The 16,858-nt window shown below is 43.9% G+C and overlaps 1 protein-coding gene across 1 annotated transcript; it reads left to right on the top strand.

Annotated features, from left to right (window-relative positions):
- Positions 1–5,064: 5,064 nt before the first annotated feature.
- Positions 5,065–16,297, top strand: LOC145355052 (cytochrome P450 2K1-like). The gene is made up of 9 exons (XM_080206849.1): positions 5,065–5,417; positions 6,594–6,756; positions 8,571–8,720; positions 9,768–9,928; positions 10,517–10,690; positions 11,398–11,539; positions 12,924–13,111; positions 13,708–13,849; positions 14,582–16,297. The coding sequence occupies exons 1-9, from the start codon at positions 5,217–5,219 to the stop codon at positions 14,758–14,760; spliced, it is 1,500 nt and encodes a 499-aa protein (XP_080062975.1). The 5' UTR covers positions 5,065–5,216; the 3' UTR covers positions 14,761–16,297.
- The last annotated feature ends 561 nt before the right edge of the window (positions 16,298–16,858 follow it).

Below are 16,858 nucleotides of genomic sequence, written 5' to 3'. Positions count from 1 at the left end.
AACAGGATAAAGCTCCATCACACTAGCAGCAAGGGCAGGACGTGCAAATTTATCTCCTCCTACTTTCAAAACTGCTGTCAGTTACACTGAGATGGTCAGGTTGCCTCTGGATAAAATATTAAATTCCCGTTCCCCTACTTGGGGACTATATAATGACATTCTCCTGGGATTCATGCAGGACGCCAATCAAAATAAGAGGTCAGAGGAAAGTGGCGCATGGTCATTGATAAAACAGTCAAATGTAGGACCCAACACACAGCAACTTCTGCTGCAGGTCCTCGAATGGCCTCCAACAAGCACACATGCAATTGAGACGTATAAGATGATGAATGGGTTGGATAGGATAGAGGTGGAGAGACTCTTCCCACTCAAAAAAGACACTAGGACTAGGGGGCACAGCCTCAAGATAAAGGGGGGGGGGCGTTTTAGAACGGAGTTGAGGAGGAACTTCTTCACTCAAAGGGTGGTGAATCTCTGGAATTCTCTACCCGTTGAAGTGGTGGAGGCTGCCTCGCTAAATATTTTCAAGAAGCGGGTTGATGGGTTTTTGATAAGAGAGGGGATTAAGGGTTATGGGGAGAGGGCCGGAAAGTGGAACTGAGCCACGACAGATCAGCCATGATCTTATTGAATGGCGGGGCAGGCTCGAAGGGCCAGATGGCCTACTCCTGCTCCTATTTCTTATGTTCTTATGTTCAATTACCGTTTTCTCATACACCAACTGATCCTGGAGCAGAGGGGGCTGGAGAAACTCTTGAGCACTGACTGTTCAGATAACCAAATCTCCTGAGTGTTCCTAGAGTCATAGAGATATACAGCATGGAAACAGGCCCTTCGGCCCAACTCATCAATGCCGACCAGGTTTCCTAAACTGAACAATCCAGCGATTTGGGCCAGCATTTGGCGCAAATCGCTGAAAACCTTTTGCATCCAGGTACTCATCCAAATGTCTTTTAAATGTTTTAATTGTACCCACCTCTACCATCTCCTCTGACAGCTCATTCCATAGACGTACCACGCACTTTGTGAAAAAGTTATCCTCAGGTCCCTTTTAAATCTTTCCCCTCTCGCCTTAACCCCTTGCCCTCTAGTTTTGAACTCCCCAGCCCTGGGGACAAGACGTTGGCTATTCACCTTATCTGCGTCCCTCATGATTTTATAAACGTCTATAAGGTCACTCCTCATCCTCCTACACTCCAGGGAAAATAGTTTCAAGTTTATTTATTACTCACCCAAGTAAGCTCACATGAACACTGCAGTGAAGTTACTGTGAAAAACTAGTTGCCACACTGCGGCTGAGGAACTTGACATGGCGAATGCACCTAACCAGGCTGTCTTTTCAATAATGGGAGTAAACCAGAGCACCCAGCAGCAGCCCACACAGATACAGGGAGAACGTGCAGATTCCGCATAGACAGTGACCCAAGCTGGGAACAGAACCCGGATACCTGGCATTGTGAAGCAGCAATGCTAATCACTATGCCACCCTGCCACCCCAGTCCCAGCGTATCAGCCTCTGAACTGGATCAGCTTTCTAAATATGGTGGCTAAACGAGCAAGTCAGAGTCCTGGAATTCTGTAGCAAGTACCTCATGTCCTGACTCCCCAAAGCTTGTCCAATATCTACAAGCCAATTTCATCAACAGAAGTGTGAAGCCATCCAGGAGAAAGCAGGCCACTTGACTGGCACCTGGCCACAAAGGCCGGAATTGAATTCAGGCCCTTGGCACTGTCAGGCAGCAGTGCTAACCACTGTGTTACTGTGCCACCCTGACACTCCTCAATATATATACAGGTGAGACTCCCTCAGCCAGGGAGCTCATATTCCAAGAGGCCAACCTCGTGAGCCTTGTTGAGGTCATTACACCATCACCTTCTCAAATTCAAATTGAAATGGGTAATAAAGTTGGCTTCACCAATGACACCCACACCCTATGAATTAATTTTAAAAAACTCCTGACGGCAGTGTCATATTGGCAACAGCTAACCTGTTATGAATTTTTCATTGTATAATTGGAAAGTTCTGGAAGAGCATCCAGAATCCTATTGCGGATGCCAGAATCAACCCTGCTGACAAGGAGATCACTGTTGCTCTTTACATTATTGATGTACAGTGGCAGCAATGTGTACCATCTACAAGATGCACTGCAGCAACTCACCAAGATTCCTTCAACAGCATCTTCCAAACCCACAACGTCTACCATCTGGAAGGAAATAAGCAGCGGATACATGGGAATGCCACCACCTGGCTGTACCTCGCCAAGTCACTCACCATCCTGACTTGGAAATATATTGTCGTTCCTTCACTGTCACTGGGTCCAAATCCTGGAATTCCCTCCCTAACAGCGCTGTGCAGGTACCTAAACCTCATGGGCTACAGCAGTTCAAGAAGGTAACTCACCACCTGTAATAACTCCTCAGATTCCCTTAATTTACAAACTCAATTCCACTCCTAAAAGTGCTTCAGGTACAAAGTCAGAATTTGGAGTGTCAGTAGAACCATAGAATCTCTGCAATACAGAAAGAGGTCATTTGGCCCATCGAGCCTGCACTGACCACAATCCCACCCACCCTGCTAATTTACCCTGCTAATACATTGACGCGATGGAGCAATTTACCATGGCCAATCAACCTAACTCGCACGTTATTGAGTACGGGAGGAAACTGGAGAACTCAGAGGAAATCCATGCAGACATGAGGAGAATGTGCAAACTCCACACAGACAGTGATCCAAGGCTGGAATTGAACTCAGGCCCTTGGCACTGTCACGCAGCAGTGCTAACCACTGTGCTACTGTGCCACCCTGACACTCCTCAATATATATACAGGTGAGACTCCCTCAATCAGGGAGCTCATATTCCAAGAGGCCAACCTCGTGAGCCTCGTTGAGGTCATTACACCATCACCATCTCAAATGTAATTAGAAATGGGTAATAAAGCTGGCCTCGCCGGTGACACTCACATCCTATGAATTAATTTCAAAATGTCCTGATGGCCATGTCATATTGGCAACAGCTAACCCATTACGAATTTTTCATTTATACAATTGGGAAGTTCTGGAAGAGCATCCAGGATCCTATTGTGGATGCCAAAATCAACACTGCTGACAGGGAGATCACTGTTACTCTTTCCTTCACCTTGCGAAACATGTATCAATCTCCCTGCCTGTTCCCTCGGTTGACCTTCCCCCAAGTAGACAGGTCTCATTCAGAGCAGCAATGTCAATTTAGAGTCATCATAGTTCACTTGACATGATTGCATTCCTCTTTCTGGATGGTCACTCTTGAGATTGTCCATGAGTGTTTTATCATTTCAAGTGGAAATGTGATCACAAAAATAGTAAGTATAGTTCCCCAGCCAGGCAAAAGGAGGATGGCCTATTTATAAAACATATTTTCTAGACCCTTCTATATTGGGGTGGCATGGTGGCACACCAATTAGCACTGCTGCCTCAGAGCACGAGAGATCCGTGTTCAATTCTGCCCTCAGGTGACTGTCTGCATGGAGGTTGCGTGTTCTCTCCATGTCTGCTTGGGTTTCCTCCAGGGGCTCCGGTTTCCTCCCACACTCCAAAGACATGTGGGTTATGTTGATGGCCATGCTAAATTGCCCCTTAGTGTCCTGGGATATGTAAATTAAAGGGATTAGTAGGGTAAATATGTGGGGTTACTGGGATAAGGGCTGGGTTGGACTGCTATTGCTGCAGGTTCGATGGGCCAAATGGCCTCCTTCAGCACAATAACGATTCTATGATTTAGGGTGAGCGAAGGACGTCCCAATGAGGACTGTTCAATGCCACTGCCCAAAGGCACATCTATCCCAACATAGATATCCAAACACTTTCGTGCTTCTGTCACCTCTGAGCTGGTTCTGGACTAGGGACTCCCAGTTCATAGACTTGCCCCCATCGCCAATTCTCCATCACCACAGAACATGGCAAATGGAGCCTGATAGAAATCCGAGTGAGATTTTGCTTATCTGTGCAACATTGGCACACTGTCATTGTCCACACGATTTTGATGATCAGGAACAAACTTGCCACCACAGTCTTCTTTTGTCGCCGCAGCCAGTGAAACACAGTTTTCATCAACTGCACTGCAGTTGAAGACTTTTTGGACAAGCCTCCAAAGCTTTCTGCCATGGGTGTCCCAACCCCAGGAACAAGGATCTCCCATCGATATCTGCCAAGCGGTCACAAGCCTACAGATTCCTCTCCACTATGACAAGAAGGATTCACTGAGGCACAGTGGGATGGCACAGCAGCAAAATGGTTAGCACTGTTGCCTCATAGCCCCAGAGACCCAGATTCCACTTCCCGTTTGGGTCACCGTCTGTGTGGAGTTTGCACATTCTCCCCGTTTCTGCATGGGTTTCCTCCGGATGCTCCGGTTTCCACCCACAGTCCAAAGTTGAGCGGGTTAGGTGGATTGGCCATGCTAAATTGCTCCTTTGTGTCTTGGATGCATAGGTTTGAGAGATTAACAGGATAAATATGTGGGGTTATGGAGATAAGGCATAGGTGGGATTGTTATCAGTGCAGACTCGATGGGCCAAATGGTCTCCTTCACTGTAGGTATGCTGCCATGATACCAGAAGTGAAACTTTAATTTCTGTTGGTTCAGCTCTTCAATGATTCAGCGTGAAGGTCCTCGTACAGCTCCAAGTGCAGGTTCAGTATAATGGTTTATCCATTAGCAAAATATTGAATTGATTTCTAATCGAGGCAAATATTTGTCTCACTGTCTGGCAGCTGGCTGTGTGATTTCTGGGACTGCTGTTTGGCTCAGTTTTTGAGGGGAGGCTTAATTTTTTGCACAGTCCCAGTTACAGTGGTACATACTGTCGGTGCACACTCGATGGGCTGAAGGGCTGAGTCTATGAGGATAGGGGAGGGAAACTAATGGGTATTTATAGCCACCCTATTGATGTTTCATCACTGCTTGGGGGACGGTTTGTGTTGCATTCGGGACTGTTGTATGGTCAGGGTCAGGAGGGATGATGTTCCGATCTTCCTGTTAAAAAAACTTCACTCCTGCTACCACTTACCATCTGGTAAGATTCCAAGGCGGGAAAGTCCAGTTAACTAGAGAACAACAACATAAAACCACTTCCAGCTGTTTGTGTTAATCCATTTAGGAGCTCATTCAGGAAGGTGCAGAGATCTAACATAAACTGTGATAACTCCTGTTGGCCACATCGCCAGTTTAGATCCCAGAATGTCGATTCTAAGTGTACTCTCTTTGGATTCTGCCACTCTGGGGTTGTTTGCTGCTCTGACCATTATCCTTCTGGTGTATTTTAACACTGGGTCTAAATCTCACGGAACCCTCAACTTCCCCCCGGGACCCCCTGCTCTCCCAGTGATTGGCAACCTGCACATATTGGATCTGAAGAAGCTGAGAGAATCTTTGATGAAGGTAAGAGAAAACCAGATTCTTGTAGTAAATCAGAAAGCTGTCCTGCTGTTTGCCACCTCTTTTCAATGTCTCGAGATGTTAATTTTTGCTCCGAAGGCGCTATGACAATGCAAGGTTGTGGCCCCGAAAACAATCAGAGTGTAGCTGAATTCACTCCCCCACCCCGCTTAAAGTTTTAAATTTAAAGTTTATTTATTATTCACAAGTAGGCTTACATTATCACTGCAGTGAAGCTACTGTGAATATCCTCTAGTCGCCGCATTCTGGCTGCTGTTCAGGGCACACTGAGGGCGAATTTAGCATGGTCAATATTCCATGGCAGCACAGCTTTTTGAACTGTGGGAGAAAACTTGAGTGCCTAAGCAGACACGGGGAGAACATGCAAACTCTGCGCAGACAGTGACCCAATGGCTGTGCCTCACTGCTAATACAACATGTTTTTGAATGCTCAGTATCCTGCCAGCAACCACCTTAAATTCTTCACCTTAAAAAGGGCGGCACCGTGGCACAGTGGTTAGCACTGCTATCTCACAGATCCAGGCACCTGGGTTCGATCCCAGCTTGGATCACAGTATGCGCGCAGTCTGCATGTTCTCCCCGTGTTTGCGTGAGCCTCCCCTGGGTGCTCCGGTTTCCTTCCACACACCAAAAGACGTGCTGGTTGGTGCATTGGCCATACGAAATTCTCCCTCAGTGTACCCGAACAAGCACCACATTGTAGCGACTCGGGGATTTTCACTGTAATTACAATGCAGTGTTAAAGTAAGCCTACTTGTGACACTAATAAATAATAAAAAATAAAAATAACACCAATAAATTCATCCTGTGCCATAGAGAACCATGATCTGAGTACTTGGGTCAAAAACCCTTTATCCCTTCTATCACCTGACCAGGTGAGAGCAGCAACTTACAATATGAATTTGTCTGCAGTCTCACACTCAAGTGAGCTGAGACATGAATGATCTTTGCGGTTTTCCTAGTTGCAGCCCTGTGGACTCAATATGTGAAGATCGTGGCTCGCTGTGGTGAGTGCCAGTATCTGGCGACTGTGAGTGTCCTTATCAAGCTATGGTTCTTCCTTCCCTGGTGAAGATGTTACAACGTATTATTGAGAATAGGCATGTGATGTGAATAGTTGAATGAGCTGTTCATGGAAATGTATTCCTTTTGTTTAAGCTATCTGAGAAGTACGGGACAGTATTCAGCATCAAGCTAGGATTCACGGATGTAGTGGTGCTGACCGGCTATGAGACAGTGAATGATGCACTTGTCAAACATGCAGAGGAATTTGGTGGGAGAGCGCATGTCCCGATATTTGAGGCAACTATAAAGGGACACGGTAATTCTCACCTTTAACTTCGCTGTTTTAAAATCTGTCAGTTCAAATCTGGCTGCATCCTGTCTGGCTTCAAATAATTAATATTTTTCAGACTTTGGCAAAGGTTCGCTTTATTAAGAAGAAATTAAATCTTCTTAATTTGAAAGATTAAAAACCAACAAACCCTTTGAATATGATTGGTAACCAATTTTCTGTAAGTTCTGTAAAACATTGCTGTACTTAATTACACAAACGATTAATGTAAACTACAAACTGGTTATATCACTGCAGGAATGCTTAGGAAATTCATAATAACGTCATAGCAGTGTTAATGTAAACCCACTTGTGACACATTAAAAAAAGCTAAAAAAAAATTCACGTGGAATCCTACTTTCCAGCTTCTTAACAGTGGTATTAATAGGTTAAGAATTTGAAGGGTTTATTGTCACGGATGAGAACATAAGAACAGGACAATGTCATGAGGCATGAGACCCTTGGCTCTTACATCTGTGACTGAACTTTCCAACAGAGGGACCTCGGGGTCCTTGTGCATGAGTCGCAGAGACCCAGCCTGCAGGTGCAGCAGGTGGTCAGGAGGGCTAATGGGATGCTGGTCTTCATAGCGAGGGGGATTGAATATAAAAGTAGGGAGGTCTTGCTGCAGCTGTATAGGGCACTGGTGAGGCCACAGCTGGAGTACTGTGTGCAGTTTTGGTCGCCGCACTTACGCAAGGATATTTTGGCCTTGGAGGGAGTGCAGAGGAGGTTTACTAGGCTGATGCCGGAGTTGAGGGGGTTGAGCTATGAGGAGAGGCTGAATAAACTAGGCTTGTACTCGTTAGAGTTTAGAAGAATGAGGGGAGATCTCATTGAGACATATAAGATGATGAATGGGATGGATAGGATAGAGGTGGAGAGACTCTTCCCGCTCAGAAAGGACAGTAGGACTAGGGGACGCAGCCTCAAGATAAAGGTGGGGCGGTTTAGAACAGAGTTGAGGAGGAACTTCTTCACTCAAAGGGTGGTGAATCTCTGGAATTCTCTGCCCGTTGAAGTGGTGGAGGCTGCCTCGCTAAATATTTTTAAGACACGGGTTGATGGGTTTTTGATAAGCGTGGGGATTAAGGGTTGTGGGGAGAAGGCGGGAAAGTGGAACTGAGCCACGACATATCAGCCGTGATCTTATTGAATGGCGGGGCAGGCTCGAAGGGCTAGATGGCCTACACCTGCTCCTATTTCTTATGTTCTTACGTTAACATGCCTTTGGCCCAGATTTTGTAACCTCTTTGGTTAACAGAATCTGCCATCTCAAATGTACATTAATAATTAACCCAGTTGCTGTTTGCATTCGATGAATTAGGGAGGGAGTAGCTTAAATGGGAAGGCGATGGCCTGGTGATAGTATCTCTGGACGATTAATTCAGAAACTCGGCTAACTTTCTGGGGAAAGTGCTAGAAAATCTCAGCAGGTCTGGCAGCATTGTTTGACAAAGGATCATCTGACTCGAAATTTCAGCTCTTTCTCTCCCACAGATGCTGCCTGACCTGCTGAGATGTTCCAGCATTTTCTCTTTGGGTTTCAGATTCCAGCACCCGCAGTAATTTCTTATAACTTTCTGGGGGTCTGGGTTGGTATGAACGGTATGCTTTGTCTGTATAGCGCAAGAAACAATACTTCTCACCGTATCCCAATACATGTGACAATAATAAATTAAATCAATAGTAATTTCTAGGCTTCCATCCCTTTCTATTCTAATTAACGAACTGAAGAGATATTAACATCTTTCTTTGTATTTGAAGTTTTAATGACTTCTTTCTGATGGATTTAATTGCAGGCATTATTTTCGGTCATGGGGAGTCATGGAAACAAATGCGAAGGTTTACCTTAACCACCATGCGAGATTTTGGAATGGGCAGAAAAACCACTGAAGACAAAATAATTGAGGAAACTGAATTCCTGATAAAAATGTTTGATTCTTATAAAGGTGAGTTTTTGTGAAGTATAGAAACAGAATTATCAATGTTTCTTTTCTCTGTGTGTTTCTAATTATTTGGAAATGAGGTTGAGTAATAGAGAATCACAAAAGACCCAGAACTTCCGAGAGTGACAAACACAGTCAGGTTGGTGCTCTGCCTTTTTTCATTCACCTGGATTGGAAGCTGTGTATTTCTCGGCTGATTTTCCCACTCGGGCCTGAAGGGAAAAGTTCAGCGTTCCGACTCCTGGGACTCTTCATTGAAGAGCAGCAGAATCAGGGGAAGTGAGGCCACATGCCCTATTTTTAGCAACATTTCCTCGACACAATTTGTATATCTAGGGGTGGATTAGAAACTTCTCGTCAGAGTCCCTGCTATGGGACTGGAAGACAATGGACTGGAAGACATCCAGTCCATTGTGTCCCTGCAAGCTTTTTGCTGGAACAATCTCAAGGTAATTGTGCTGTGAGGCACAGTGGTTAGTACTGCTCCCTCACAGCACCAGGAACCCTGGCACGATTCCTGGCTTGGGTCACTGTCTGTGAGGAGTTTGCACATTCTCCCCATGTCTGTGTGGGTTTCCTGCAGATGCTCCGGTTTCCTCCCACAGTCCGGAGATGTGTGGGTTAGGTTGACTGGCCATGATAAATTGACACTAGTTTCAGCGAGATTAGCAGGGTAAGTATGTGGAGTTACGGGGATAGTGTGGGATTATTGTCAGTGCAGACTTGATTCCATGATTTAATTCCACTGACTGCGCTGTGTCTGTGACTCTGTATCTTTGCCCAAAATCAAAGAGCTTCTCCCAGAACCGCTGAGACTAACTGGGTTCTAGTTTTCCAGTTGATCCATCTCTCATTTCAGGGTGTGTTCTCCATTTCCTCAGCACTGGAAATGCTGGATTAGAAAATTCTAGTCAGAGTTCCTGCTAACCCCTCTCTGTGTTCCTATAACAGCCTCGGGAACAATCCGTCCTCATTACCTGATGAGCAAAGCAATTGTGATTTTGTTGTGAAGGATCAGCACTAGATTGCGTGTATGTGATTTCTTTGCAGGCCAACCCTTTAATCCAACCATCAAACTGAATGCTGCGGTTGCCAACATAATTTGCTCGATACTTTTTGGTGGCAGGTTTGATTATGAGGATGAAAGGTTTGTCGGAATACTAAAGAGAATGAATGAAAACATTCAACTTGCTGGATCCCCCATGATCCAGGTAAATCCCGCCTTTCGTCTGCAACAGAAATACATTCCAGAAATGAGCACTTGCGACCAGCAGCAGCTGAAAGGGGTGTGGGGGGATCGGTAGCGAAGTCTCAAAAGACCTGTGTCGTGCAATGTATTAGTTATGTGGAGGAGAAGCGCACTTTAATAATTTACCAGAAGGCGGTTACACTCTCATTGTTTTTGAACTAGTTCGAGAATCTTCAAAGTTATGGAACCAAGATGAATAAATAGCTTTGAATATAGAGATTAGCCAGGATCTAATTTAATGGGAGCATCAGGCTCGACTAGCTGTACGACCTCCTCCTGATCCTGTGCTGTTAGTTAATAAGAAAGAGGAATGTTACAACTCTGAGCTGTAAAGAAGCAGGTAGGTGATAACCAAAGAGATTCATGTTAACATTTGTACCAAAGTCCTTTGTTCGGATGAACACTAATTGGACACTTCAATGTGCCAGATTCAGGACATTTTAAAGATTTATTCATTGCTCTGTTCTCACTGTGGAATACGGGACGTGAGCAGGTTATTGGTTAACTTTGATATCAAGATAAATTGCATCACTTCATTTTTATTCTACAGCTGTACAATGCATTTTCCTTCTTGAGATTCCTTCCTGGATCACACAAAAAATTCTTCTCCAATTCTAAGGAGAATACTGCTTACATGAAGACCCTCTTCAACAATTGCCATCAGAACCTGGATGAGAATGACCTGAGGAGTTTTATTGATGCATTTATGTTGCGACAACAACAGGTAGAAACACCACTTCCCTCTTAAGAAGTGCAGTAAATTCTCTATAAGTTCTGGTTATGATGCCTTGGGACAACAAAAGGAACTTTGTTCAATCCAGCCTGGCAGGACGGGCGGTAAATGTGTGTTTCTGTGGAAAGTATCATTCATTTTTAAAAGAAGGAACCGGCATTTGCATTCTGTCTTTTGTACTCCCAAGATGTCCCAAAGCATATTCCAGTCAATGAGGCACTTTTCAAATGTCCTCATTGTTTGTGATGTGAATTCAACCAATATCAGGAAAACACAATATCTGGTCAATCCCACATTGCTGTTTGTGGACATTTTCCCAGCTCAGATTGGCTGCTTGTTTGCTACGGTCACCACACTCAAAAGCAACGCTTCATTGGCTGTCAGGCACTTTGCAACATATAAAAGACAGGATTGAAATCTTGAGATAGCGGGGAGAACCCCTCCCCCTTTTCTTTGCAATATTTCCACCCAAGAGAGCAGACAGAGCCTTTGTTTAACACCTGATCAAAAGTGGCACCTCTGAGGGTGCAGCGTTCCTTTGGTACTACACTGGAGCAAACCCATTGCTGCCTCTGATTCCTGGCTCTTTTCTTTACTGTATTTCTCAGTAATGTATAATTCAGGTTAATAATGCATCCATGCCTCACTCTACTGGTTCCAATCCCAGATTTGAGTTGTTTTCTTGTTAACTCTTGTAGGAATCGGACAATCCTAATTCATACTTTAATGAAAACAACTTAATGTTCACCGCGATCAACCTATTTGCTGCAGGGATGGAGACCACCTCAACCACAATTCGTTGGGGAATGCTTCTGATGATGAAATATCCAGAGATTCAGAGTAAGAAGCAGTCTGATTCCATTCTGGACCCATCCTGTTGTATCATTTTGTGTGCCTCATTCTCAGATTACCATGGGTGTGAATTTGAACTATTTTTCTACCCCTTTACAGAATGTGGGTGTCACTGCCTATTGCCAGTATTTATTGTGTGACCATGCTGTGCCTTTCAGAAATGTAATTTAATCAGGTTCCTTTGCAGTACATTTCTAACAGGCCCTGGAAGTTGTCAACACCATGATGTCTGTGACCAGTGTCCTTTATTGCTGCTGAGGCAACATAATTGATATCATGTTGATTTTAATCTGGACTAATGCAGTGTTCTGTGGTTTCATGGTCCTTTGGGGATTGCTGAGTCGAGCTAGATTTGGGGCTGTGACTCTAGTGGGTCACTTGAATCATACCTGGATTGAAACTCCTTATGTTCACCCTAACACCAAAATCAAATGTAAAACTTAGGGCCTGGGCTAACTTCATAAAACACCTTGGAGTTTCTGACCTGTGTCTTAACAATTGCCCATCTCTAGTTGCCCTTCAGAAGGTTGTCATGAGCTACCTTCCTGAAGCACTGCAGTTTCTGTGATATCAGTACACCCACAGTACTATTGGGGAGGGAGTTCCCGGATTTTGACCAAGCGACAGTGAAATAAAAACAAAACATTTCCATGCCAGGATGGTGAGAAGGGGAACCACTAGGTGGTGGTGTTACCATGTATCTGCTGTCCTTGTCCTTCTATATGGTATTACTCGTGGGTTTGGAAGATGCTGCCTAAGGAGCCCTGGTCAGTTCCTGCAGTGCATCTTGTAGGTTGTACACACTGCTGTCACTGTTCATTGGAGGTGGATGGAGTGAATGTGGAAGGGGTGCCAATCAAGTGTGCTGGTTTTTTACCCAGATGGTGTCAAGCTTCTTGGGTGCTGTTGAAGCTGCACTCATCCGGGCAAATGGAGAGAATTCCATCTCACTCCTGACTTTTGCCTTGTAGATGATGAACTAGTTTTGGGGAAACAGGAGGTTAGTTACTTGGTGTACGACCCCTGGCCTCTGACCTGCTTACATTGCCATAGTATTTATATGGATATTCCAGTTTCTGGTCAGTGCAAAACCCCAGGATGTTGATAGTGGAGAATTCAGTGATGGTAATGCCATTGAAATTTGAGTGTTGATGGTTGGATTCTCTCTTGCTGGAGATGGTCAATGCCTGGCACATGTGTGGCGTGAATGTTACTTTCCACTTGTCAGTCCAATACTGGATATTGTCAAAGGCAGTGATTCAGCTCTTTTGTACATGTTTGAACCAAGGCTGTAATGAGGTCAGGAGCTGTCCTGCCTGAATAAATCCAGGATCATACTTTCAATCACTTACAAAATGTGCTTGTCTTGCAGAAAAGGTTCACGAGGAAATTATCAGAGTTATTGGATCAGACCGATCTCCCAGAACACAGGATCGGAAAAGTTTGCCATACACTGACGCGGTGATCCACGAAATCCAGAGGTTTGGTGACATTGTGCCCCTAAACCTCTCACACGAAACCACAGTGGACACAAACTTCAAAGGATTTTTCATTCCAAAGGTACTCTAGAGAAGCTATGGCCACACAACTGGAGCCTGACATTCTGAAATTTAATGGAGAGCCTGGGGAGGATTCGATTTCTCAAGTTTGCATCTAATTACACTTTGCCCAACTTTACAAAAAATTCGCACCCAAATTCAGGCATTGGGCATTTAATAGGATCTGCACCTGAATCCTAGCAGATCACACTTTACTGACACTTGACTCGGGCGCGGATCTGGTCCACTCCCAAATATGCATGACCCGACGATTTAAATGCAGTAGCATGCATTTAAATCGATTTAATAAACCACGCGCCCAAGTTTCCCACCAAACCCCTTTTTACCTTCTTCTGTTCCATTCCGGATCTGTGTTTCTCGCGACCTGTTAAATAAAAACCCGTTGAAATGTGGGAAATGCAGTATTCAATATGCACACAGCAAACAGCAATGTGACCTTGTAGTGTAGTGTCATATGGCATATTGGGTTTTAATGTGTCAATTCTAATTGCATATCATCACAGGAAGTGACCACATGATTTACCAGCCATGATCGAGTGGCAGAGCAGATTCGATGGGCTGAGTGGTGTAATTCTGCTTATGAACTTATATTTCCAGGGAACCCATGTGATTCCATTGCTGTCCTCTGTGCTGTATGATAAAACCCAATGGGAAAAACCAAATGAATTCAACCCGTCTCACTTTCTGGATGCTGAGGGCAAGTTTGTGAAGAGAGACGCCTTCATGCCTTTCTCCGCAGGTAGCGCAACGTATGACTTTTTTGGACTTTGTATTGGTGGAAACATTCTCTCCCTTTTGCTGGGGAAAGTAACATGTAGAAAATGCAGCATTAAAGGAATTCCATGTCTATTATCTTTATCTTGGGGTTGTGCGGGAAGTTGGTGTCTTTTGTCCAAAAGTGCCTAAACCTACTTATCTCCACAATGGTGAGACTGGCTGAGGAAGCTTGAACTGGGAATTAATGGAACACTCATTTATTAAAACTGCACCTTCACAATTTCAAAGCATCGTTACTTTCAGCATGTCAATGTCTTTGAAACATAGTCACTATTGAAATGGAGGGAAACACTGCCAGCAATTCACAAACAATGCCAGATTGCACCTCAGTCTAGTGTTTGATCTGAAACATGGTCCCTCTGAAAGGGGCACTCTCAGTGATGCAACCAGAACACCATCCTGGATTTTGTGCTCAAGTCTCTGGAGTGGAGCTTGAAGGCCCTTTTTCTCAGAAATTCTGAAGCATTTAATTTTGTTCTGAGCCTGAGATACAGAGGCCACAAGGACAAATACTTCAACCCGTTGAGATTTTATTTAGTGATATTCACTAAGAGAATGAAACTGCACTTGTTAAGCCTCAGTTCCTGTACTGCTGTATACTCTGCAATGTCCCATTTGTTGTTTTAAAAATCATTCTGGATAACTTTGTTTCTTGGAGCAACAACTTTGACATTTTTGCAATTTTTTTCTGTAGGTCGTAGGGCCTGCGCAGGTGAGGCCCTGGCGAAGATGGAACTGTTCCTGTTCTTTACAACTCTGGTCCAAAAATTCAAATTTCAAGTTCCACCAGATGTCAGTGAACTGGGGCTTGAGTCGGGTGTGGGTGGTACTTCATTCCCTAAGTACCCGTATGTGTGTGCAGTCCGTCGCTGATTTACACAATGATTTTCCTGTTATCTTCTGTAATCACTTCTAGAAATATGTGGGGATTTTTTTTACACAGTGTCTGTAATGTTTGTCATTGGGCTGAGATATGCAGGTGAAGTTTATGGTGCGTCTGCAACACACCCTGTTATTAATGCACAAACAGGGCGGAAGGTTCAGGGAGTTGAGAGATACACCATGAGTTGTCAGGTTCCAGAACTTGCTGGGTGGGTTTTCCTACAAACCAAGAGTCCCATTTACATCACACAAATGATATCTCACCGTTAACCTCCCGATTCCATTAAGAACTTTCTGAGTTTGCTTCTTAATCACCCATTGACTGCACTGAAGGAAGTATCTGCTCATCCTTAATCTGGAAAGTGAGTGGGTTTCATCTAAGCAGCAGGGAGTTTGTCAGTAAATTGTACTGGGTGGGATTCCATATTATTCATGGTGCATTTGCTAATGAGTGATGGTTGTGTGCCGGTTTTAGTGAAATCATTCCCCTCTCCATTGCAATCATTGTTATGATGGAGACACCAGAGCAATCATAGAATGGAGTAATGATGGCAATGAAGGTGACCATTTCACCCATTGACTCCATGCTATCTTTTTGTAAATTTACCATCTCAGTCCCATTCTGTCCCTGCATTCCTGGAAGTGGATTTCCCTGAAGTTCCCATCCATTTTCCTTTTCACACCATTGATTGTCACTGCTTCGATCATCATTATCGACAACACATTTCAAGTCTTTACCTCTTGGGTGCAAAAATGTTCTTCATCATTGAATCTTTGTTCCCTCATCCTTGACTCATCAGCTGATGGGAACAGTTTTTCCTTGAATATCTTAGCTAACCTAAGCTGTCTGTTCAACTCCTGTTCTGCTACAATTGCATGTCCATTCAAGGGAGAGACCCCATCAATTATAATTCAATCCAGATCTTCATGGAAGCCTGAGGGGCTTGTGTTCAAGTTGCTTTGCTCTCCAGGTTCATTGACAGAAATCTTAACAGTTCATTAATGTCTATTTTTAAATAGAAGCTTCCATAAAGGCACAGTCCATGTTCAAAGTGATGAATATGAGCTGCATTTTACTGGGCAAGATATCGAGACATGCATCATCCACCAATTTTTAGATTCCTTTCCATCCTTTCCATCATTGTTCAAGTTGCTGGTGCCCTGGAGGGTAGGGAGCGTGAGAATGACTTCCCTAATCTGCATACTGTGTGACATTACAGATTGATTTGCAAGGTCAATTTCTGGAATGAGAATTTGGATGTCACAGATTCATGTAAGGAAATGTTTCTGTCACCTTTTCCCCGTGTGACCCCATTTAACTTAACATTTAACTTAACTCCTTCAACCTTCTGTGACCCCAGAGTGACGATTTGGGTGGTATGAGAGTTATAGCTGGAAGAGATTCAGCTCTTGTGCAATAGGGGGATTATTAATGGACTATTAGTGTATCTGGGCACTGATTATTGATCTAATAGCATTATGATTATTTGCACAATTGGCAAATGATTTGAATATTGTAATATAATCCTGATTACTGCATACTTCATCAATATCCTCTTACATTAATAAAGTCCTGATTGTTGCTGCAATAGGCACATGACTATTGATAGAATATTAATGTTGCAATATCCAAAATCTTAAAGTAATTGGACTGTGATTTGGAATGTAATGTGTACCTGGTTATTAGTGTCATAGGATTCTCAGCATGATGTAATACCATCTTCACTGTTGATACAATAAAATTCCAATTATTAATCCAATAGTGTGATGACTATTAATGTATTATAATCCTGACTGTTGGTGATTCCTACTTGCTGAAGAAATAGACATTCTTCTCAAAAAAAAAACAAACACCGTTGGGACGATCTTACCAAAGAATGTCCAAGTGTCAAAGGATCATGAAAATGGAAGAAATGCGCACCTTTTCATGGGCAGCGTTATAATTGAATCTTACCTGAGTCTGTTCAAACAAGTGAGGACAAACATGTTTTGTGGCAGCAGGGGGAGTGGGTAGGTCAAGCTCGCCTGAAAGCCAGCTGACAGGAACTGTGGCCAAATGAGCCATCTAAAATGGCGATTTGTAAAGCAC

The sequence above is a fragment of the Carcharhinus amblyrhynchos genome, chromosome 18 (assembly GCF_965287045.1).
Source record: "Carcharhinus amblyrhynchos chromosome 18, sCarAmb.v2.hapA, whole genome shotgun sequence".
Taxonomy (NCBI): domain Eukaryota; kingdom Metazoa; phylum Chordata; class Chondrichthyes; order Carcharhiniformes; family Carcharhinidae; genus Carcharhinus; species Carcharhinus amblyrhynchos.
Note: the sequence above shows the minus strand (reverse complement) of the source record. Positions and strands in the feature narration are given on the sequence as shown.